The sequence below is a fragment of the Macaca thibetana genome, chromosome 12 (assembly GCF_024542745.1).
Source record: "Macaca thibetana thibetana isolate TM-01 chromosome 12, ASM2454274v1, whole genome shotgun sequence".
NCBI classification, from domain to species: Eukaryota; Metazoa; Chordata; class Mammalia; order Primates; family Cercopithecidae; genus Macaca; species Macaca thibetana.
Genome location: NC_065589.1, coordinates 26633088 through 26656768, shown reverse-complemented (window position 1 = coordinate 26656768; position 23681 = coordinate 26633088). Strand labels below are relative to the sequence as shown.

Genomic DNA, 23681 nt, shown 5'->3' with positions numbered 1-23681 from the left:
CTTAAGGGCAAAGACTCAAAGTTGGAAAACAGTTGGAGTTGAGGCATGAATGATTTTAAGGGTAGCATCTTGAAGAGCCGGTCCAACTGCTATTGCTGTAGGCGTTAGATGCTTAGAGCTTTCCTGCTCTTGCATTTCCGAAACAAGGTCTGTTAGTCTAGCTGTTTAGTATTCCCATCATTCTATGGGTTACTCCATAACTTGTCAGTCAACACTAATTTTTTTTTTCTTTTTTGGCTTAAGTTAACCAGTGTTAGAGTCTGTTGCTTTCAAAACTAACCCCATACAGTCACCTGAAGTAGGTTAAGAGGCAGGAAAAGGGTAATTGTGATGAGAGAGAGAGCTAATCCTGAAAGAATACAACCCTCTTTTAGGCAGGGTACAACACACCAAAGTTTGGTTTAGTCAGGTGAGATTTTTATTTCTGTGTATCTGCTTTGCTTCACCTCCCTGAAGAGAAACAGACACTATCTATCGGTTTCCATCTGTTCTATCACTCTGTCGTTTCCCATAATACAAATGACTTTCTACATTTTCAAATTTTTTTTTTTTTTTTAGACAAACACTTGCTCTGTCACCCAGGCTGGAGTGCAGTGGCACAATCTCGCGATCTCGGCTCACTGCAAGCTCTGCCTCCCGGGTTCACGCCATTCTCCTGCCTCAGCCTCCCAAGTAGCTAGGACTACAGGCGCCCACCACCACACCCGGCTAATTGTTTTTGTATTTTTAGTAGGGACGGGGTTTCACCATGTTACCAGGATGGTCTGGATCTCCTGACCTCCTGCTCTGCCCGCCTCGGCCTCCCAAATTGCTGGGATTACAGGCGTGAGTCACCACGCCCAGCCTCAAACTATTGTGAGTCACCACGCCCAGCCTCAAACTATTTTTATCGGATGCAGTTTGTTGGTCAGTTTCACTTCCCCTCCTTCCCCAAAGTATATACTCTAGGAAACCTTAATAGTCATAGTCTTTTCTTATTCTTCAGTTCCAAACAACAAACCTATTATAACTTCTCAAAATTCAGTAGAGATTACTCTCTAGGCAAGTTCATACTTGGGAATAATTCTGCCCTTTTAAAAAGAGAAAGTAATTTTTCCCAGGGAGAAAAAAAAACACACATAAGCTGGGCTGGAAGAGGTGTAGAGCACAGTAAGATGTTTTTCTCCAAGAAAATTTGGTTATTTCAGCTCTTCAACGAAGGGATTCTAACCCCGTTGTGTGTCTAACACTTTTTTGTGTAGAGATTTATGACCTTTATCCTCTGGATATTAATCGTCTTCTAATTATTAAGGACAAAAAACATCACTCAAACGAGTTTAAGTATAAGAAGAAATGCACTGCCTCAAGTAACTGGAAACTTCAGACGTAATGCCAGCTTTAGACATAACTGGACCAAGGCCCTCCAAAGATAAAATAAAGATTGGTCTCTTTTCATCTCTGAGCTCTGAGTTATGGCATTCTCAGGTCCCTACTAGGCCTGAATTGCACCCTCTTTTCTGTTAGTGATCTTAGCAGAAAGAGGATAGCTCCTTCCCAGACAGTTGATCAACAGGCCCAGCCTTGGCTCTCCTGGGCCCAAATAGAACCAATTGCTCTGCTCAGAGGGAGGAAATACATCTCCCCAGCAGGTTCTAGTCTCATGCACACCCTTGCAGAGCTCAAGTGAAGAGGAACTGGGGAGACAGGAAAGGGCTAAGAGTGGGAAAGGTCTCGTTTCCAAAGGAAAATCAACTGGAAACACAAAAAGGGGAATGGATCCTGGCAGGGCCAGAGAAAACATCCACAACTCTTGGTAATGGCAGCTGCCAATGCACTGTTTCAAGCAGGGTGTGTGTATCCAAGGAGGACCACCATCTAGAATGGACAGAAAGGACCCCACAGGGAATAGTCCTGTGGGGCCAAAGCCCCACAAAACACACTACAGGAGTTCTCTGCAAGAGTAACGTCAGACTCCCACTGCGTCCCTTAAAAATTCAGATAGAAAACTGGTGACCTCACCAACATCTACCCCCAAACCAAACAGACAGAAATGATTTCACTGAGTGTAAAGGGACTCTCATCTGAGACTGTCGGCAGAAGCAGAGTTTCTCACAGAGCGACGACCCTAAAGACCTGCACTAGGATCCCTAAGGATGCTTATTCAAACTCCAGATTCCTGGGCCCTATTTGACATCATCTGAATTGATGTTCTTTGGTAGGGCCCAAGAATCTGTGTTTTTTACTATTTCTCGGGCTTTTTGGGCTTTTTTGAGATGCGGTCTCACTCTTGTCACCCAGGTTGGAGTGCAGCGGTGCGATCTCGGCTCACTGCAACCTCTACCTCCTGGGCTCAAGCAATTCTCCAATCTCAGCGTCCCAAGTAGCTGGGACCACAGGCATGCACGAAAACAACCAGCTAACATTTTGGTTTTTTGTTTGTTTGTTTGTTTGTTTGTTTGTTTGTAGAGACGGAGTTTCACCATGTTGCCCGGGCTGGTCTCGAACTCCTGAGCTCAGGCGATCCACCCACCTCGGCCTCCCAAAGTGCTGGGATTACAGGTGTGAACCACTGTACCTGGCCAAATCTGCATTTTTAAAACGCTCCCAAGCTCCAGAGGCTTGGGAATTCTGAGGCATGTCAAATTTATGAACCACTGGCAGGGTTGTTTAGAGTATGGCCTTTGGCATAACAGTGCCTCCCTGTGGCTGCTGTCAGGACTGGGTGAAATAATACACAGAAAGCCCTTAGTACAGTGTCATGGGAAATGGGAAGCACTGCGTAAACGTTAGCTGCAATTATTGTTAAGTATTCATACTTCAGTCAGATCCAACCCCATCACCTTCCATAGGCAACTGTGACCATCTGAAACGATTCGACTCAACAAGTATTTATTATGAACCGTGTAAGCATGGCACTATGCTCAACCTCTTCTGCAATGCAAAGAAGAAAAACAAACAGTACTTGGCCGGGGGTGCTGCCTCATGCCTATACTCCCAACACGTTGGAAGGCCAACGCAGGTGGATCACCTGAGGTCGGGAGTTCAAGGCCAGCCTGGCCAACATGGTGAAACCCCATCTCTGCTAAAAACACAAAAATTAGAAAAATTAGCTGAGTGTGGTGGCTGGCTGGCACCTGTAATCCCAGCTACTCAGGAGGCTGAGACAGGAGAATTACTTGCACTTGGGAGGTGGAGGTTTCAGTGAGCTGAGATCGTGCCACTGTGTTCCAGCCTGGGTGACAAGAGCAAAACTCTATCTCGAAAAAAAATAATAACAACAGTACTTATCCTTAGTGTACTACCCAGAGCCAAAAGTAGAAAATTATGAAACTCAAATGTTCTGTGTTCATCGGTGCCTTCAGTCACCCATCCTTCGGTTCCTACCATATCTTCTTCCCTACCTCACCCCCATCTTTCCTATGATTAACTATGCTGCCATCTCTAAGTAGATTCTTATAGCTAGCTATGTTGTCATCTCTAACTAGACTCCCATGGTTAATTATACTGCTACATCTAACAATATTCCCACTTTGATTATATCTCCATCTCTAACTATGCTCCTATATCGAACTCTGTTGTCACAGCTAATTCTCCTGCCATAACAAACACTTTCCAGATGCCCGGAACAGTCTCAAGTCTCAGCCCCGGAGATGAGATTTGGAATTCAACCTCTTCCTACCTCCGGAAGACAAGCCCCCTACAATTCCAAGTTTTCTGTGTTCTCCAAAGTCTCTCCATATTAAACCTAACCAAAATTAAACATAAGCCTGGACCCAGCTATCATGGGTGCGCTTCCTAATTCAATTAAACTCTAAGAAGCAGAAGTAGAGTTTCTAAGAAGCATTTATTAAGCACTTGCTATATGCAAGGTGACTCAAAGTTACAAAATAGGAGAAAATATGCATCAAAAACTGTAGTAGGAGAAAAGCTGAGCATCATTCACATTTGCTATGAAAGGCCACTGAAGGCTTGCCTCAACTTGAAGCCCAGATCCTTCCCCATCTGAGTGTTAAAGATAACCGATTTATGCCTGTGGGTTTTTAGTTCGCCATTCCTTTATATGGTTTCTTTCTCCACAACACTCAGGAGATACTTCGACAGGCCAGAACCCTGCAACTCTCCCGGCCAAGTTCTACAAAAGTAAAGACAGCAGGTAGACTTCCCCACAAAGGTTATATACAAACCTTAGACTTCCCTACAAAGGTTATTTACAAACCTTCCTATAATCCTCTGTGCTGCCACCTCCTGGCTTCCAATTGTAAATTCACTGCAGTCTCTGGAGATGGGGCTAAGGATCTCAAACAGGTTCGGAAGCTTTATTTTACTCCACAGATGGAGAGCTGCTGTGGCCACAATGCCTGTATGAGCCTAGAGCTTACAGGGACATAGTAATATTTAGGTGGGAGATTTAAACTAGCTGTAAACTAAACTCTAAACCTGTTAGGGCACTGCTAAATTGAGCAATAGGTAAGTCCTCTCTTTTCTTGGCTACCATGTGCCAAATAGCATTGATTATTGCATTGCTATTTCATTTCATCTTATTAAGCACTGGTATTTGATTTATTAGCCTGAAAACCATGGGAAAATGTATAAGCCACTAGATATATTTCTTAAATAATACAAAGGAAGCAATTTAAATGAACCATTAAAACTTTTTGTTTTTACATTTTATTTCTCTCTCTCTGTCTCAGAGTGTGTGTGTGTGTGTGTGTGTGTGTGTGTGTGTGTGTGTGTCAGTGTCAGAGTCTCTCTCTGTTGCCCAGGCTGGAGTGCAGTGGCACAATCTCATCTCACTGCAACCTCTGCCTCCGGGATTGAAGCGATTCTCCTGCACCAGCCTCCTGAGTAGCTGGGATTACAGGTGCCCACCACCATGCCCACCACCATGGCCAGCTAATTTTTATATATTTAGTAGAGACAGGATTTCACCATGTTGGCCAGGCTGGTCTCAAACTCCTGACCTGAAGTGATCTGCCCACCTTGGCCTCCCAAAGTGCTGGGATTACAAGTGTGAGCCACCACACCTGGCCAGCCTCTCCAATTGATAAATGCTTAATATTAGATATTTTCCTTGACAAAAGTAGAGGGCCCTTTCAAGCATATGCATGAGTACCCTTTGAACCAGTGCGTGGAGTTGAATCTGTCCGCCTCTAAGTGCTTCTCTCCCTTCCCATGCCGAGCCTTGCAGGGTCTTCTCCCCATGAGCTGTTTTCAATTTAGAAAGGCCTTGTCACTTCAGGTAGGGAATTTAAACTGAGCCACCCCTCCCTATAGCACACATCTTTCCTACATACCCTGTAAGAAGATCAGGTGCTAGCCAGGCACGTTAGCTCAGGCTTGTAATCCTAGCACTTTGGGAGGCTGAGGCGGGCAGATCACCTGAGGTCAGGAGTTCAAGACCAGCCTGGCTAACATGGCGAAATCTCATCTCTACTAAAAATACAAAAATTAGCCGGATGTGGTGGTGGGCACCTGTAATCCCAGCTACTCAGGAGGCTGAGGCAGGAGAATTGCTTGAACCCAGTAGGCAGAGGTTGCAGTGAGGAAAGATCACACCACTGCACTCCAGCCTGGGCGACAGAGTGAGTCTCAGTCTGAAAGAAAAAAAAACAAAAAATTACAAATAAAGGAGGCCCAGTGCCCACTCTTTTGTCCCTAGGCCAAATGACTTATCACAAGTACTTCTCAGTCCAAGGGAGAGCAGAACCTGTCCAGTTGTTGTTAAACAAATGTGGTTTCTTGCCTATAGAAAATGTATTGGCTGGGTGTGGTGGTTCATGCCTGTAATCCCAGCATTTTGGGAGGCCGAGGCGGGTGGATCACCTGAGGTTAGGAGTTCAAGACCAGGTTGGCCAACACAGCGAAACCCCATCTCTACTAAAAATACAAAAAAAAAAAAAATCACCTGGGCATGGTGGCCCATCCCTGTAATCCCAGCTACTTGGGAGGCTGAGGCAGAAGAATTGCTTGAACCCGGGAGGCAGAGATTGCAGTGAGCCGAGATCACGCAATTGCACTCCAGCCTGGGCAATGGAGCAAGACTCTGTCTCAAAAAAAAGAAAGAAAACGTATTATAAAGATGCACTGGCATAACAGTTTGACTCAAAATTTGAGTATTCCTTTCATGATTCCTGGCACTATGACATCCCTGAAAAGCAAGAGAATGCATGAAAATGCACATCTCATTTTAATGTTTATGTTTTCTCCTATGGCAACATAGGAGAATGGTTTTGTAGGAACGCAAAACTTATTAACAAAGGCAAAATCCTTAGCTGCCGCCCCACTGATACCTAGAAGAGGTTGATTCAAAGATCTCGACAGGGAAAAATCGTAAAACTAGGAGAGAAGACCTCTACTACCCACAGACAGTGCAGCAGCCAAAGAGCAAAGCTTCTCGGCTTAGAGGAGGTGCAGACCTTCCTTCCTTCTCTGTAACTGGCAGGAAATCTGGTACTGCCGATCAGCTTCCCAGGAAGGCTAACTGTGAGATGGAATTTAGCACACAGATTTATTATAAGTGCGCATGGAACCAACACCTGGGGAAAAGAAGGGCACGAAGGAACTGATTGGGCCTCAGTCAACCCTACGGGGAGTTCTAAAGACAGAATGAAAATTTAGAGCTGTTCTGAGTCGGTGAGCGAGAACTGGCCCTCTCTGTCCCCTCCATGACCATCAGTCTTTGGATGAGGGCTACTGGGGAAGGGAACATGGCCCTGGCTGAGGCAGCCCTCTTCAGCGGAGGCTGTCCCAGATGTGGGCTGACAGCTAGGGCCGTGGCTGGCAACACTTCCAGCAGCTTCTTCCTTCCGGAGGGAGGATCTAGGGCCCACCAATCTCAGCAGCCACTGCCCGGCAATCCCTGCACCAAAATCCATCCCTGTGGGCAGTCACACAAGCTCAGGATTTCCTTCCCCTCAAAATGCCAGGAATTCTTTTATCAGATTTCTTTAACATAAGAGTAAGTCCTCCAGGCATGATCACTTAAGCCTTCAGCCCTTTGGAGAGAACATTCTAGAAATAAATTTCAGGAAGTTGTTCACAAGTAGAAGCAATCTCACCCACATAAACATGATGAAAGCTCTTCCCTAGATGTACTGACATATGTGACAACGTGGATGACCCTCAAAAACATTATGATAAGTGAAAAAAGCCAGACACAAAAGGTCACACATTATATGATTCAATATACATTAAATATCCATAGAGAGAGACATAACTCCAGCTGGTGGCTGCTGGGGGCAGGGGAGGGGGATGGAATATGAAGAGCAACTGCTCAATGTGTATCGAGTTTCTTCTTGGGATGATGAAAAAGTTTTGAAACTAGACAAAGATGATAACTACACAACATTGTGAATGTACTAAATGCCACTGGATCATTCGTTTTAAAATGGTTAATTTTATTTTATTTGTTTATTTATTTATTTTGAGATGGAGTCTCGCTCTGTTGCCCAGGCTGGAGTGCAGTGGCACGATCTCAGCTCACTGCAACCTTCCCAGGTTCAAGCGATCTTCCCGTCTCAGCCTCCTGAGTAGCTGGGACTACAGGCAGGCGCCACCATGCCTGGCTAATTTTTCTATTTTTTGTAGAGATGGGGTTTCACCATGTTGCCCAGGCTGGTCTTGAACTCCTGAGCTCAAGCAGTCCACCCACCTCTGCCTCACAAAGTGCTGGGATTACAGGCTTGAGCCACCGCAACTGGCTAAACTGGTTAATTTTTATATTATGTCGTTTTCACCTCAATTAAATGAAATGGGGTAAAACATACACACACACACACACACACACACACACACACACAAAATCAAACCCAAAAATCCCTGGGAACAGCCTACTTTATGAAAATTAACCCTCTACTGTAAGAACTTTAATTTTTTAATAACTTGGAATTATTAAAATGTTGTTACTCTGTCTTCAGAGCAAACTTAAATCACACAAGGCAAATCAGGTAAAACTATCTGTACTTAAAATCAAGCATCCTATCCATGTAGTAGGCTCTGGAGAGCCAAATTATGTAAATCTGTACTTTAAACATGAGAGATAACTTCTGTCTACATGTAAAGAATATTTTTCATCGAAAGGAGTTTGAAGTATTATGATCATATACTCTTTTAAGTTTCTTGAAATAAAAATGATGTTTAGAGATTTCAGGGTGTCCAAAATAATTATCTGTTAGCAAAGGCATACTCCAAACAATTCAAAGATACTTGATGAAATCATTCATCTCTTATTGGTAAAATGTGAAAAGTGGGATAGGAATATTCTGCTGTAATACATTTGGTATTTGGTGAGAGAAAGACAAAACAATGGTGTGAATATACTTGCTGGAAGCTAAAAAATATGTGAATTAAAGTATCTTTAAACAAATAATGCTGTGCCACCACTATTACCCAGTAGAGTTAGAAGCTCCCTAAGAGAAACTTAACTTTGAAGTAAGAATAGTAGCCCAAAAACCACAAGGTAGCCAGACACAGTGGCTCACCCCTGTAATCCCAGCACTTTGGGAGGCCGAGGTGGGGAGATCATTTGAGACCAGCCTGGCCAACATGGTGAAACCTCCATTTCTACTAAAAATATACAAATTAGCTGGGCGTGGTGGCACATGCCAGTAATCCTTGGGAGACTGAGGCACGAGAATCACTTGAACCTGGGAGGCGGAGGTTGCAGTGAGCCACGATCACACCACTGCACTCCAGCCTGGGTGACAGAGCAAGAATCTGTCTCAAAAAAAACAAAAAGAAAGAAAGAAAGAAAATGGAAAAAAGAAAGAATTGGATAAAAGCATTCATTTACCCTAATTCCCCTAATGGCCATACCAGCCTACCTCCACTTCACAATCAATCCCATTAATCCCAATCCAGATTCGATGTCTCACAGCTAAATCTCCCAGCAAGTCTTACCTACCTTCTTCTGAGGACCTCATCTTCCTCCTCATCTTTCACTATAAACTCAAATGGAACCTCTCTATTTCTCTGTATTTTTGTATTTCTTAAATCATCAAGAATTTTTAAAAGGCTTCAGTAAAACCAGAAATAGGCTGTTCCTCTCTTCTTGGTTCATCTGAGAACAGGAAGTCAAAGACAACTAACAAAATAGCCTTTGGTAGACAGCTTTTCATGCAGAAGGTAAAATTACAGGGTAAGAAATTCTGACTTATATCTACTGTGAATCACTTACAGAAATGACTTTTTCTTCAGATGCTTGCTATTTAAGTCCATGATAATCATTTGCATTTGAAAAAGCTGACTCTGTTGAGTCATACTTAGAACTACAAACTCTGACTAAACTTGTAACTCAGTCCAGACAAATGAAAACAAAAGCCAAATGGTCCAAAATATGCAAGAGAAACAAGGAATATTGTTTTTGCTTTCCTGATTTATTTGAGTTTTTTTCCAAATTTACCAACGGGATATAATTTTCCCACTCAAAGCATATGAACCTCAGGTACAACAATGCTACAGAATAATTGGATGACATTGTCCATTTCTTGCAACCCTCCATTTACCCAACTGGCTTATGCTAGAGCTGACTCACTGGTAATGCTAACCCAGCATGGGAGGCTGACCAGGGGTACAGGGTTCTTCCTAGGGCCTGCAGAGCAGAATCCAGGTCAGAAGGCAATAGCTTTGCACCATCAAACGTATATTCTATTTGGGACCTGGTCTTCCACTCTCTCTGCCATACTCATGAACCACCATAAACTATGGCAGGCTCAGTGAAAACTCCATCCTGTTTCTCCCCAGTAACCTTTAGGTGTTGTCAGCTCACTTTCCCCCATGTTACCCCCGTCCAAATAATTCAGTTTGGGCTCAATAATCGCTAGTTTGGATGTAGTATACCATTCTTGAATATGGTTTAGAATCTTCCTGCTGGTTGGTCTTATTTCAATAGATGCCTCCTTTGCTGAAATGAAATCCTTGTAAACAAGGGGTGCAGAAGAAATACCAAAGGAAGAAACTAAAGCTCAAGTTGAAGCTTTGTAGCCACCTCTTGAATCCTAAGAAGCCACTGCCCAGACAGGCTGGTGTTCCACAACTAACCACAAGGTGGCACTGCTTTGAGCCAAGCCCCAGGTCGTGTTAAAAACTGAATGAGATCAATAGTGAAGTTTTACAGTTGCAGAATAGCCAAGTGGCAGCCATGAAAAGAAATGCCGTAGATTTCCTGCTACGGGAAACAAAATCCATTGGCTGTGGGCCCCAGCTGCTGTCACTCTCCATCCACCACTGCCTTCCCCCTCGGGCTGCTCCTGGCCCATGACAAGCACAGTCCTGCTGTCCATCTAGGCTGTTCCCTTGGGACAAGGGCGGCTCCCAGGGGTGACTTTGGCTTGAGAACTTCCCATCTGCCTAGTCCTCCCTTTCTTGGACTGTACTGCAGTCTGTGATTTTTTTTTCCAACCCAATTCCCTTCCTTCTCTCCTTCACAGCTGACAGAACTTCATGATAGGACTATTCAGGAGTGGCCCCGTGATGGTGGAGATGGAAAAGCTTTCTAATGGGCTGCGTACGAGGGAGCAACTGGTATCTACAAGGGAATGAAAAGTGGCCCGAGATGAGAATATATACAGTGGCCAGGAAATAAGGACTGGGGTAGAGGCCTACAGAGGAGCCCAGGGGAGTGGGTGCTCCAGGGGAGGGTCATTTCCGCCTCCCACGTTAATGCCCCTAGAATGGAATCCTCACGGAAGAGGCGAGAACAACCAAGCAGCCAAGAAGACTCGGCCGATTGATAGCTGGCCTTCATCACTGGCCAGCCCAGAACTGGTGTGACAGGCACAGGGATGGAGGGAGGCTGTCGACGGCCCATTAGCATGGACTCCCCGTTAACCGAGGTCAACAGAGCTGTTGCTGCCTCTGAACGTCCAACCTTCCTGCAACACAGACCATTGCTGAGCCCTGAAGTGGCACTGCTCCTTAAGAACACCAAGGGGCCACAGGATGGCCAGTCGACAAGCGGCTGGCTCCAGATGTACTGCTTCTCCGTTCCGTGAAAATGGATCTGGGCCCTGTAAGTTGTTTCCCTGGGCCAGTGGGCTCTGAAGCTTTGTCAGGAGAGAGTGATGGAGAGACACTGGAGGAGGAAGAGGGTTTTGCTTCCTGACCCGCGCAGTGCAGACTGCTCCGCAGGAGTGCTAAGCAGCACCAGCTTCCCAGTACCTCCCTCGGGGAGCTTTGCATCAGAGGCCTCTGCTTGGACACCTCTCTGTGCAGTTTTCCCCAGGACCCCAGAGGGCAGGTTTCTAGAAAGTTCCACCAGGAGAGCACCACAGTGACTTCTCTGCCTTCCACTGAGCCACAGCCATGCCCTCCCTACTCAATCTGGGCGTCAGCTCCAGGGGTGCTGTGGAGGGCTCTTTTGTTTTTTTGTTTTTTTTTAAAGGCAGGGTCTTACTCTGTCGCCCAGGCTGGAGTGCAGTGGCGCAATCTTGGCTCACTGCAACCTTGGATCACTGCAGGTTCAAGAGATTCTCCTGCCTCAGCTTCACTAGTAGCTGGGACTATACATGCCTGCCACCGGCCTGGCTAATTTTTTGTATTTTTAGTAGAGATGGGGTTTCGCCATGTTGGCCAGGCTGGTCTCAAACTCCTGACCTCAGGTGAGCCACCCTCCTCAGCCTCCCAAAGTGCCGGGATTCCAGGCATCAGTCACCGTGCCCAGCCAGGGCTCTTCTTTGAGCTCTCAGTCTTGGCCCTAGTAGTGCAGGCTACTCCTGATTTCCGCTATTCTCATGTTCTTTTTACTTCCTGCTAGCCAGTCCTATACTACTCCAATCTGCTGTGATAATCACTCTTCACTTTTAACTGTCCCTGTTCAAATTGCCGTGTGGTTTCTCGTCACTTCTCATACTGATAGATGCCTCTTCCAGGCAAGAGTTTGCCTTTCCTGCCTGCAGGGACTCAGACACCATGACTATCTGGGGGCTATAGAAAGCCTGGTCCATAGGCATGGAATCCCATGGGACATAGCATCCAATCAGGTGACTCACTTCCCAGTGAAGGACATGAAAGAGTGAGCCCCTGGTTGTGGAACCACTGTCCGTCCACACTCTGCACCACCCATCGGCAGCCAGCCTCACAGAGGGCTTCAACAACCAAGACCCGGCTGAAGGGCCAGGATGGAGTGCTGACTTCAAGGGTGCATGTCCCTAGTAGGTTTGGGACCATGTCTGGGATCCGGAATGCAGGAGTGGCCCTGCATTCCATCATTCCCAGTGATCTGCTGCAGGATTTAAGGAGAATAGCAGCACTGGAAATCCTGGTCCCAAAGAGGGAGGCTCTTGCCAGGGGACATAAGGTCCCAGTGAGCTACAAACTATGACTGATGCCGGAACACTCTGGACTCCCTTTGTCCAGGCACCGGCAGGAGGAGATAGAGTTACTTTTACACAGTAGGGACAGGGAGCAATACAGGTGGAATCCATGTGACCCATTGAGGGCCTTTTGGTATTCCTGTGGGCCACTGGAAATATGAATGCATACTTTCAGCAAGCCTGTCTTAAGAAAGCATCACTTAGCTGTAATCCGAGATGCCTCCTGCCCAATCCTCTCTCCCCTCTCTTTTACAGGGGTCACCCTTGCAGTATGGTCTGAAGGCCAACGCTGCCTTCTCTGGCTCCCTGTCTTTATCCTCCACAGACCTGGTGCCCAATAAGTGTCATGCAAATCTCATTATGTCTGGGCACCTGCTTTTCAGAGGACCTGAACTAACATAAGCCACAAGCCGTAAGATTAGTGTGTGGGGAGGGATAATGTTCACAAGGGTCATCTTTATCAACAAACTCTTTTTACATAAATATAGAATGGTTTTCATGTTGTTTTCTGGATGCCCCTTTCTTTCAGTTGTACGCCACGGGCATCATGGCCTTATCCTTTATAGCACTCGTGCTCTCTCGCGCGCTCTCTCTCTCTCTCTCTCTCTCTGACTCTCTCTCTACTGTAAGCTCAGTAAGCGCAGGATCCATGTGTATTTTTTCACCATTGCATGTCTGACTCCTAGCATAATGCTAAATACATAGTAGGAGCTCCAAATTATTAAGCCTCTTCAAGAACACTCACTCTACAACAAAATTTACTAAGTGTAGTTTCAAAAGAGTATTATTGACAGGATACTATTATGAGGTATACAAGAGCCCTGGATAATAAATTCATAATTCTAAAATATAGGTAATGACCAGCTGTCCCGTGATAGTCTAAGAAGAAGCTCTAATAAGGAGTTGTACCTAAGTTTAGTGCTACATAGGCAGGTTCCGTGCCTTAAGCAGAAATAAATGGCAACGCTATGGAGATTTAAGGAGTCAGTGGCAGTCAACAACACAGGTCATGTGAAAGCAAGCCCTGTCTTTTCCAACTTCTCCACCAACCTGTATTAGGGCCACTTTGCCCTTGAACACACTTTGTAATCCTCAGTCTTTATGATATTATCGGTTCCAGAAGACCACCGTTAAAGTGCTGTCTGGGAGGAAAAGAAAGCTTCCTGATCTTCCCACATTATGAGTATGAGCACGAAATTTAAGGACACACTCTCAAGGGCGAGTCTGCACTGGCACAAACCTGACAATGGAGAATACCTCCTTAAATGCTGCACCCTGGGCACCGTGTTGGCCTCTCCCTCATGCTAGCCCTGCTTGGGAGCATGAGGAAGCTGCAGATTCTGGGTCCCAAACCCCAGAGCTTGGTAAATCATACACTTTAAAATGAGTGTTAATGATAGGCTGGGCGCAGTGGCCTACACCTGTAATCCCAGCAATTTGGGAGGCCAAAGCAGGTGGATCACTTAAGGTCAGGAGATCAAGACCAGCCTGGCCAATATGGTGAAACACCATCTCTACTAAAAATACAAAAATTGGCCAGGCGTGGCGGTGCACACCTGTAATCCCAGCTACTCAGGAGGCTGAAGCAGGAGAATCGCTTGAACCCAGGAGGCGTAGGTTGCAGTGAGCTGAGATTGCTCAACTGCACTCCAGCCTGGGTGACAGAGTGATACTCCATCTCAAAAATAAACAAACAAATAAGATGAGTGTTAATGATAAAGAAAATAAAATAGCTACTTCACCTCAGACACTTGAAAGAACTTTGATTAAGACAAAGAATGAACATACTCAAGCTGCTAAAGGCATTTCTTAAATTAGGGTCTAACTATCAGACTGGAGCCACGGAAGGCAGAATGTGGAACCCTAATACATTTGCATACAATTGAAATTTTGTTTTTGCCTACAGAAGGAGATTCATGAGTAAAGGGAATACTTTGGACAGAAAATCAAGACACAAATCAGGCACTGCCAAAAATAAATCACAAAAAACTTTTTCTTTGAATTAACAGAATTTATACAAATTTGACTTCATGAACAAAAGAAACTACACATCAATAATTACCATAAGGCTTTATTGTTCCAAAAGTATTTGCCACCAAAAATAAGTCATTATATAATTTTAATTGTAATAATCATAATTATGACACAATTTAGATTTATTTTCTACCTTTATGATTTTTTTGTTTTGTTTTGTTTTTGGGGTTTTTTTTTTAAGATGTAGTCCCACTCTGTAGCCCAGGCTGGACTGTAGTAGCACAATCTCAGCTCTCTGCAACTTCTGCCTCCCGGGGTCAAGCAATCCTCCTGCCCCAGCCTCCCGAGTAGCTGGGACTACAAGAGTGCGCCACCACACCCGGCTGATTTGTGTTTTGTTGTTGTTGTTGTTTTTTAGTAGAGACAGGGTTTTACCATGTTGGCCAGCCTGGTCTTGAACTCCTGATCTCAAGTGACCCGCCCGCCTCAGCTTCCCAAAGTGCTGGAATTACAGGTGTGAGCCATGGCTCCTGGCCTCCACCTTTACAATTAAATAATAAAATCTTCTGGGAGTTCATGATCCCTAGAATTATTATTGATTTAAAATTATTCCATCTTTCAAATACTTTTCTTAGAAATACAAAGTAAAATCATTAAAATATGTTAATTTCTGTTACTTAAACATTTTTAAATCACAGGCTTATTGGGACATAAGAGTGTATATATTTCAGGAATAGTTTTTCAATAGATATAATTAATAACATTTAAAAATCAGAAAAATGTTTTCCATACCAACTATAAGCTTTTAAAAAGTACAGAAGCATATCCTCGAGATGTGAAGGCACTGGGGGATGGAGGACACCTTGTTTCCTCCACTCAGAGCTTAGCTTTGTCCTTAAAAGACGCCTTCATCCTTTTGACAACAGAAAGGTCCCCTGCTCCCTCGGGCCAGTTGTCATGATCTGTTAAAGAAGTGGAAAACCTCCTGTCATTTGCAAATCTCATTTGTCCTCTTTGATCCCACCAAATCCTCTTGTGAATTTCCCTGGTTCACACATTTTCTCAGCACCAAAAAAGAAATTCTTAGGGCACACGTTTGAGAAAAGACTTCAGTTTGAATCTCATGTCTGCCACATGTTAGCTTTCCTGAATTTGGGGGCATGACTCTTTCTGAGCCTCAGTTTCCTCCTCTATTAAAGGATATAACAATATCTACCTTTTAGAGTTGTGAGGGTTAAACATGACACCATGTGTGCATTGCTTGGCATACTGTGGATCATCAAGAAATAGTGTCTCCTTAATAATAACAATTTAAAAATAGTGTCTTTACTTTGTACCGGGCACTGTTAGTTGCCTCTCCAGCATCCAGGTCCCCATCTCTTCCTTCCAACAGCTTGTTTCCATTTAAGGATCTAGAAGGCGCCGGGGAAGCTTGGCACCAAGGCATGAGGTCTAAGCTAAGTCAATCAGTGCACTATAACCCTGCCACAGTTATTGGTTGGAAATGGACATTTGCATAAGCTGATGTAATATAGAGTGGATCTCAGCATGTTGTTAGAAATTCTGGAACAAAGTCACTCCCCCAGCCCTCTCTCTCTCTGTCCATCTGGGTAGGAACACGGAAGTATGCAGCCTTACACACAGAAACAGCAGGCAGCCATCCTGCAATGAGGACAGCCTGCCTTAAGACAGAGCCAACACCATGGAAGCAAAAACAGGAAACGGGGAAAAATTATCCTTGATGAGATTAGTGAGCTCCTGAGTCAAGTCTTACCTGTTTTTCAGTGATGTGAGCCAGCGAATTCCTTTACTGATTAGCCCATTTTGAGTTGTGACTAAAAACATCCAGTTCAACAAAGAACTTTATGTTTTTATTTTTATTTTTTGAGACAAGGTCTTGCTCTGTCACCCAGGCTGGAGTGCAGTGATGCGATCATGGCTCACTGCAGCCTCTACTTCCCAGGATCCAGTGATCCTCCCACCTAAGCCTCCCAAGTAGCTGCAACTACAGGCACATGCCACCACACCCAGCTAATTTTTTCAATGTTTTGTTGAGACGGAGTTTTGCCGGGTTGCCCAGGCTGGTCTCGAACTCCTGGGATCAAGCAGTTGGCCCACCTTGGCCTCCCAAAGTGCTGAGAGTACAGGTGTGAGCCATGGTGCCCAGCCCCTGACATAGGGCTTTAAATGTGCATTACCTAAGGCCGGCCACAGTGGCTCACGCCTGTACTCCCAGGACTCCGGGAGGCCAAGGCAGGCGGATCACCTGAGGTCAGGAGTTTGAGACTAGCCTGGCCAACATGGTGAAACCCCATCTCTACTAAAACTACAAAAAAAGTGGTGGGGCATGGTGTCGGGCACCTGTAATCCCAGCTACTCTGGACGCTGAAGCAGGAGAATCGCTTGAACCTGGGAGGCAAAGGTTGCAGTGAGCCGACATCATGCCACTGCACTCCAGCCGGGGCGACAAGAGTGAGACTCTATCTCAAAAAAGAACAAAAAAAAAGTGCATTATCTAACTTAATCCTCCCAACAGCTCTATGAAATAAATACTGTATGTGTCCCTGCATATAGGGAAAAAATGGAGGCTTATAGAAATTAACTTTCTCACAATCATACAGCTAATAAGGGTAGAGCCAAGTTTCCATCTTAGGCATTCTCACGTTGGAGCTGCCAATCTTAAAAGAAAACACTATAATGAAAGGCTGAATAGTCTCAATCATTTCTCGGGGGGCAGTATATTCTTAAAAGACAGATGTAGCTGCTTTCCTCAAAAACTTAAAAAAATATTTTTAATGATTAAAAAAAAGTGTTAGAATTACAAAAGAAAATCATTTCACTGAAGGCCTAAGGAAGCAGCTATTTGAAATTTCTTGCCCTTCTAAAGGAAAAACAGTGCAACCTACCGTAAGAAATAGTGACTGAATTCTACTGTGAGAGAAGTGGAAAGATTCTCTCCACCCTCACTACTTGGAATTCCTTCAGAAAACAATACAGCAAAACTAGGCAGGTGTTTCTTCTTTCCAACCAAGACGCTTCAAACCACAGTATCTTATGGACATCACCACATTGATGCTACTAGTAATGAAGTACACATGGGAGGGGAAAATAATAAGTAAAATTAAAGTTCTAATACCGTGATATTGTGAAATATACATTTGGTCTTCAACCCCATTTCCTGCATACAACTCCTAATATCCTTAGACTCTCCAAAGTGGTGTGTTCTTATATGTTAATGATTGACTGACGGCTGGCAGCCCCTAGTTAGCTTCAGAATAGGGGCTGGTCACCAGACAGACCAAGGCTGTATGGACCTTCAGCCCATACCCACCCCACAACCTCTGGGGAGGTAAGAGGGGCTGAAGGTTAAGTTCATTACCAAGGTCCGATGGTTTAATCAACCATGCCTATGTAATGAAGCCTCCATAGAAACCCAAAAGGACTGGGTTCAAGAGCTTCCAGATAGTTGAACACATGGAGGTTCCTGGCAGGTGGTGGGGCCCAAAAGGACACAGAAGCTACGTGCTCCTTCTCACATGCGTTGCCCTGTGCACCTCTTCGGCTGTATCTCCTGTAATATCCTTTATAATAAGCCAGTAAATCGAAGTGTTTTCCTAAGTTGTGTGAGGTGCTCTAGCAAATTACTCCAACCCAAAGAAGGGGTCATGGGAACCCCAACTTGCAGCTAGTCAGTCAGAAGCTTTGGAGGCCCTGACTTGCGACGGTGTCTGCAGCAGGGGGCATCTTGTGGGACTGAGCCTCAGCCTGTGGGAGCGGACCCTATCTCCATTGTCAGAACTGAATGAGAGGACGCCCAGCCGGGGTCTGCTACGGAACTAAAAAAAAGTTCTGGCTTGCTTGGTGTGTGGGGGAAATAACCCCAAACAACCGGACACAGAGGTCTTCTGTGCTAATGGTTGTTGTGTTGTGGGAGCAGAGGAAAACCAGTTTCAGTTTTTGCTCACCTCTCCGATATACCAGTCATTTATCAATGCAAAAAAGGCCTTAAGCCTTGATCAGACTGTCAGCACCTGAAAGAGTAGGTAAAACCTGGGTCCTTGATATGAAATTCAAATTCATCTGGGTTACATCAACCACATGTTAATTTGCTACTAGTCACTTAATTATCTTTAGGAACAGAAGTTCAATACATTTGCATTTTATATCCTTTACTACATTTTTGGAGGGATTTAGAGTTACTAGGTTGGACAAACCTTTTAACTTCTGTGGATTTGTTTTGTTGTTTATAAAACTAGGGTACTGGACTTCGTGATCTTTTAGGACCCATCAAATGCCAAAGTTCTGTTGTCTAGTCGTGAGATACACACACACACACACACACACACACACACACACACAAAGGCATTTGCATGTAATATCAATATTTGATTGAAACTTATAAAATTTCTGGTTTGTTTTTTGTTTGTTGTTTTGCTTTGTTTTGTTTTGTTTTTGAGACAGAGTCTTGCTCTGTCGCACAAGCTGGAGTGCAGTGGCATGATCTTGGCTCACTGCAATCTCTGCCTCCCGAGTTCAAACGATTCTCCTGCCTCGGCCTCCCAAGCAGCTGAGACTAGACGTGCCTGCCAACACGCCCAGCTGGTTGTTTTTTATATATATTTTTAGTAGACATGGGGTTTCACCATGTTGGCCAGGCTGGTCTCAAATTCCTGACCTCAAGTGATCCACCCGCCTCGGCCTCCCAAAGTGCTGGGATTACAGGCATGAGCCACCACGCCCAGCCATATTTCTGTTTTTTGTACATCAAAAATGATGAATACAAAAATTCATACAGCTTCATTCAATATACATCTCAAAGACAGTACAAAATAGCACCATAGCACCCCACCCCACCTAGCAGGCCTGATTCTTCTGCTCAGATATGTAAGCCATTTATTGGAGGAACAAAATGGAATTAAATCTTTAAAACTATAGCATGCTTTTGCCTCTTTTCTATCTCCTCTTTAGAAACATATACTCATACTGAGAATATTTCTCAGGGTTCAAATTCCACCAACCTATGCATACATAAAAAGCTAAGTTCTATAATAAAGATAGTGAGATATTTTCTGTGACTAGGAATATTTCATTAAAAAATCACATCATGAATATAAACATTTTGTACATTTTGATGTTCTATAAGAGAATACCCTCATCTCTTAAGTTCTATAAAAGAACACCTTCATGTCTTAAATAACTACTTATAATACATTTTAAACTCCTGAACACGACACAGCATAAAGCTGGTGACTGCTCATTCCTCAGCTGCTCACCTGGTACCTCATACGAGTAAGTATAGAGGCACTGGCCCCCATCCACATCCACCGACTGTCCAGTGATGAAGGAAGCTGCAGGAGACAGTAGGAAGCAGACCACAGAGGAGACCTGGAAGCAGAAACACACACGTGAATAGGTAAAAGCAAATACTCCCCATTTCCAACCACTTCACATTCCCTAGTAAAGACAGCTCAAAGCACATGACTGTAACATGAATCCAACAGTGTGTGCATGTGCACCACAACCTCACAGTACATAGACAACTTCCTTTTCCTACAACTTCCCTTTCTACCTGAGCATCACCAAAATCAGGTAGGTGAATAGGGTAAAGGTGGCAAGGTATGAGGGAGCCTTAGACAGTGTCAAGCAAGCTACACGACGTGAAGAAGCCATAAGTCGACTCAGTGCTTCAGCTCTGCTCTTTCCCATGTCAAACAATTCACTTCCTTTCATGCCTTTCATTGTCCTTCGCAACCCCATTTTCCATCACTACCTCATGGTCTTTTATATGTTGGTCCCTGAAACAGCCAACGTGTCTGTTTAGCAATAAACTAGCATTCTGGTTTGTTCAGTCTGTGGTCCTGTGAGGCCAAAAGCCCAGCAACACACACTCAAAGGAGCTCTCTACAAGAGGAACTTCAAAAACTTAGCCGGGCGCAGTGGCTAAAAATTAGCTGGGCATGCTGGTGCATGCCTGTTAATCCAGCTACTCAGGAGGCTGAGGCAGGAGAATTGCTTGAACCAAAAAAAATAAATAAATAAATAATGGTTTTCTTCTTTCTTTTTTTAAACACTGTGGTATTTAAAGTTTTAAGCACTGTGGTCCCAGCTCCTTACAAGGCTGAGGTGGGAGGATTGCTTGGGCCTAGGACGTTGCAGTGAGCTGAGACTGCACCACTACATACCAGCTTGGGTGACAGAGTGAGACTCCATTTCAGAAACAAACCCAAAGGCACTTCAGACTCCCACTGCACTCCTTAAAAATTCAAATAGGGAGCTGATGGGTTCAGCACCATCTACTCCCAACCCAATCAGAAGGAAGTTATTTCACTGATTGTAAAGGAGCTCTCATTTGAGGCTGTGGGAAGAAGCAGAGTTTCTTAAACAGTGATGATCCAAAACATCTGCATTAGAATCACTAGGGAGGCTTACTGAAACTCCAGATTCCTAGATCCTTCCAGGATCATAGCAATTGTAAACCCTGGGGTTGGGGGTCCCAGAATCTGCAGTTTAAAAGAACCTCAGGCAGGGCCAGGACTAGCGTGAGGCAAATAAGGTGTCAAGGGTGCAAGATTTAAGGAGGTATTCACTCTCAGGTTTGCACAAGTGCAAAATCTTCCCTGAGAGGGAGCGGGTCCTTACATTTTCTGTCCATGCCTTGCTTGCCTCATCCCAGTCCTGGTCCTACATTTACAAGGCTATACCTCCTTGAGACCCTAAGAGCTTGGAGAGCAGCCAAGCCTTCTCTCCATCCTTGTATTCCCAGCAGCTAGTACAGAGCTGCACTATCTAAAACGAGGCCACTAGCCATAGCTGCCTACTCAAACACTTTCAATATGGCTGGTCCAATTGAGATGTGCCGTAAGTGTGGAACACACATTGGATTTTGAAGGCTTAGTATGGGAAAAATAATGTAAAATATCTCATTAATCCTGAAGGCTCCAAGGGGTGAAGAAAATAATCTCAATTTCTGATGTTGATTACATGTTGAAATGACACTTTTGGATGTATTAGCTAAATCAAATATATTATTAAAATTAATCTCACCTCTTTATGTGGCTCCTGGAAAGTTTAAAATTACAAATGTGGCTATTATTGTATTTCTATTGGACAGGGTTGGCACAGAATTCCCTATTTAAAAGGTCCCACATTGCTGTGAAAAGGCAGATTGTACTGAGACATGGTAATAAGCAACGGAGCTGGTTTTAACCCTGTTTGATCCAGTAGTGACAACTCAGCCAATGAACATGTTCGTTCAAGTCCGCCCATCTAAAAGAGGCTTGCTCCAATGAGCTCCTTTCTGAAATGCCAGCCAGACAACAGCCATCTCACCCAAGTAATCATGACCTCTAATGCTCTGTACACCACACCCCCTCAAAAACACAAAAAGCCGGCCAGGCGCAGTGGCTCAGGCCTGTAATCCCAGAACTTTGGGAGGCTGAGGCAGGTGGATCGCCTGAGGTCAGAGTTTGAACCAGCCTGGCCAACTTAGTGAAACTCTGTCTCTACTAAAAATACAAAAATTAGCCAAGCATGCTGATGCATGCCTGTTAATCCCAGCTACTCAGGAGGCTGAGGCAGGAGAATTGCTTGACCCAAAAAAAAAAAAAAAAATAATGGTTTTCTTGTTTCTTTTCTTAAATGTAGCTATTTTTGATTACATGTTATGTTAACATGTACTGCTTTATTATCATTTTTACATGAATTCATAAATATTTCTTAAATTTTGGTTTTAATTTTTAATACAGCAAATATAGACAACATAAGCCACATAAATATATACATACATACATATATATGGTTTTTTTTTTTTTTCAGAAGGAGTCTGACTCTGTCACCCAGGCAGGAGTGCATGGCGCAGTCTCTGCTCACTGCAACCTCCATGTCCCGGGTTCAAGCAACTGTCCTGCTTCAGCCTCCCGAGTAACTGGGACCACAGGCACGCACCACCACGCCTGGGTAATTTTTGTATTTTTTAGTACAGATGGGGTTTCACCATGTTGGCCAGGCTGATCTTGAACTCCTGCCCTCAAGTGATCCGCCTGCCTCAGGCTCCCAAACTGTTGGGATTACAGGTGAGAGCCACTGTGCCTAGCCTCCTAAACAAAGTATTCTATCCAAAATAAAAATGTAATATAATTCCCTTGATTAAAATTCATTCAAAATTACTCTTAGTTTTCAGAATACAAATCCAAAGACCTTGGCTCATCAAATGTTTGATTTAACAGTATCTTACAAAATATAATGCAAGCCTATTTTGGTTCAGGAACTCTGTTTCTAGAAACATATCCCGTCACACAAGAGTACATGATTATATTCATAATGTTCAATGCAGAACTACCACAAGAACAAAAATGTAAACAGAATGCAAATCATAATGGGACTTGATTATATTATAGTATATCCATAACAAGTTACGGAAAATAACATAAAGGAAGATCTTGTTTTCATAAAAAAGTCAATAAATAGGCCAGGCGTGGTAGCTCATGCCTGTAATCCCAGCACTTTGGGAGGGTGAGGTGGGCAGATCACCTGAAGTCAGGAGTTCAAGACCAGTCTCACCAACATGGAGAAATCCCATCTTTACAAAACTAGCCAGGCGTGGTGGCGCATGCCTGTAATCCCAGCTACTCAGGAGGCTGAGGCAGGAGAATTGCTTGAACCTGGGAGGCAGAGGTTGTGGTGAGTCAAGATTGTGCCACCACACTCCAGCCTGGGCAACAAGAGCGTAACTCCGTCTCATAAAACAAAAACAAAAAAAAAAGGCCGGGCGCGGTGGCTCAAGCCTGTAATCCCAGCACTTTGGAAGGCCGAGACGAGCGGATCACGAGGTCAGGAGATCGAGACCATTCTGGCTAACCCGGTGAAACCCCGTCTCTACTAAAAAATACAAAAAACTAGCGAGGCGAGGTGGCGGGCACCTGTAGTCCCAGCTACTCGGGAGGCTGAGGCAGGAGAATGGCTAAACCCGGGAGGCGGAGCTTGCAGTGAGCTGAGATCCGGCCACTGCACTCCAGCCTAGGCCACAGAGTGAGACTCCGCCACAAAAAAAAAAAAAAAAAAAAAAGTCAACAAATACAAACGTTTAATGCACGCATAGTACATTTCTGGAAAGACATTCATCAAACTGATAAAAGCTAGTTCTAGGCATGATAACTCTTTTAATGAGTTTCATGGGTTTGCTTTTATATTTAGCAATTTAGTAAATCTGAAAGTTATTTTGTATATAATACAAGATAGGGACTCTAATTTATTACTAAGTGGCCAAATGCCCCCAACACTTTGCTGAGTGTTTTGTGCTTTCCTTACAGATTAAAATGCTACTTTGACTCCATAAACTCCCCCATATGGTTCCAATTCAAGAATCTGTTCTGTTCTACTATTTTTAATATTTTTCTTTAGTGGCACCAGATGCTGTAA

At 44.2% G+C, this 23681-nt stretch overlaps 2 protein-coding genes across 2 annotated transcripts in view; both read right to left on the bottom strand.

The window, feature by feature from the left end:
• MREG (melanoregulin) overlaps window positions 1–9324 on the bottom strand; it is an 88557-nt gene extending 79233 nt beyond the window's left edge. The window contains exon 1 of the mRNA XM_050751310.1: window positions 8882–9324. The gene's annotated coding sequence lies outside the window, so the exon portion shown is untranslated. The remainder of the gene's footprint in view (window positions 1–8881) is intronic.
• Window positions 9325–14345: 5021 nt separating this feature from the next.
• The window catches only part of PECR (peroxisomal trans-2-enoyl-CoA reductase), a 41873-nt gene continuing 32537 nt past the window's right edge, over window positions 14346–23681 (bottom strand). Inside the window, exons 7-8 of the mRNA XM_050751291.1 lie at window positions 19538–19649; window positions 14346–15226 (exon numbers count right to left, since the gene is read on the bottom strand). Of these exons, the coding sequence (XP_050607248.1) occupies window positions 15141–15226; window positions 19538–19649 (198 nt within the window). The 3' untranslated portion in view covers window positions 14346–15140. The remainder of the gene's footprint in view (window positions 15227–19537; window positions 19650–23681) is intronic.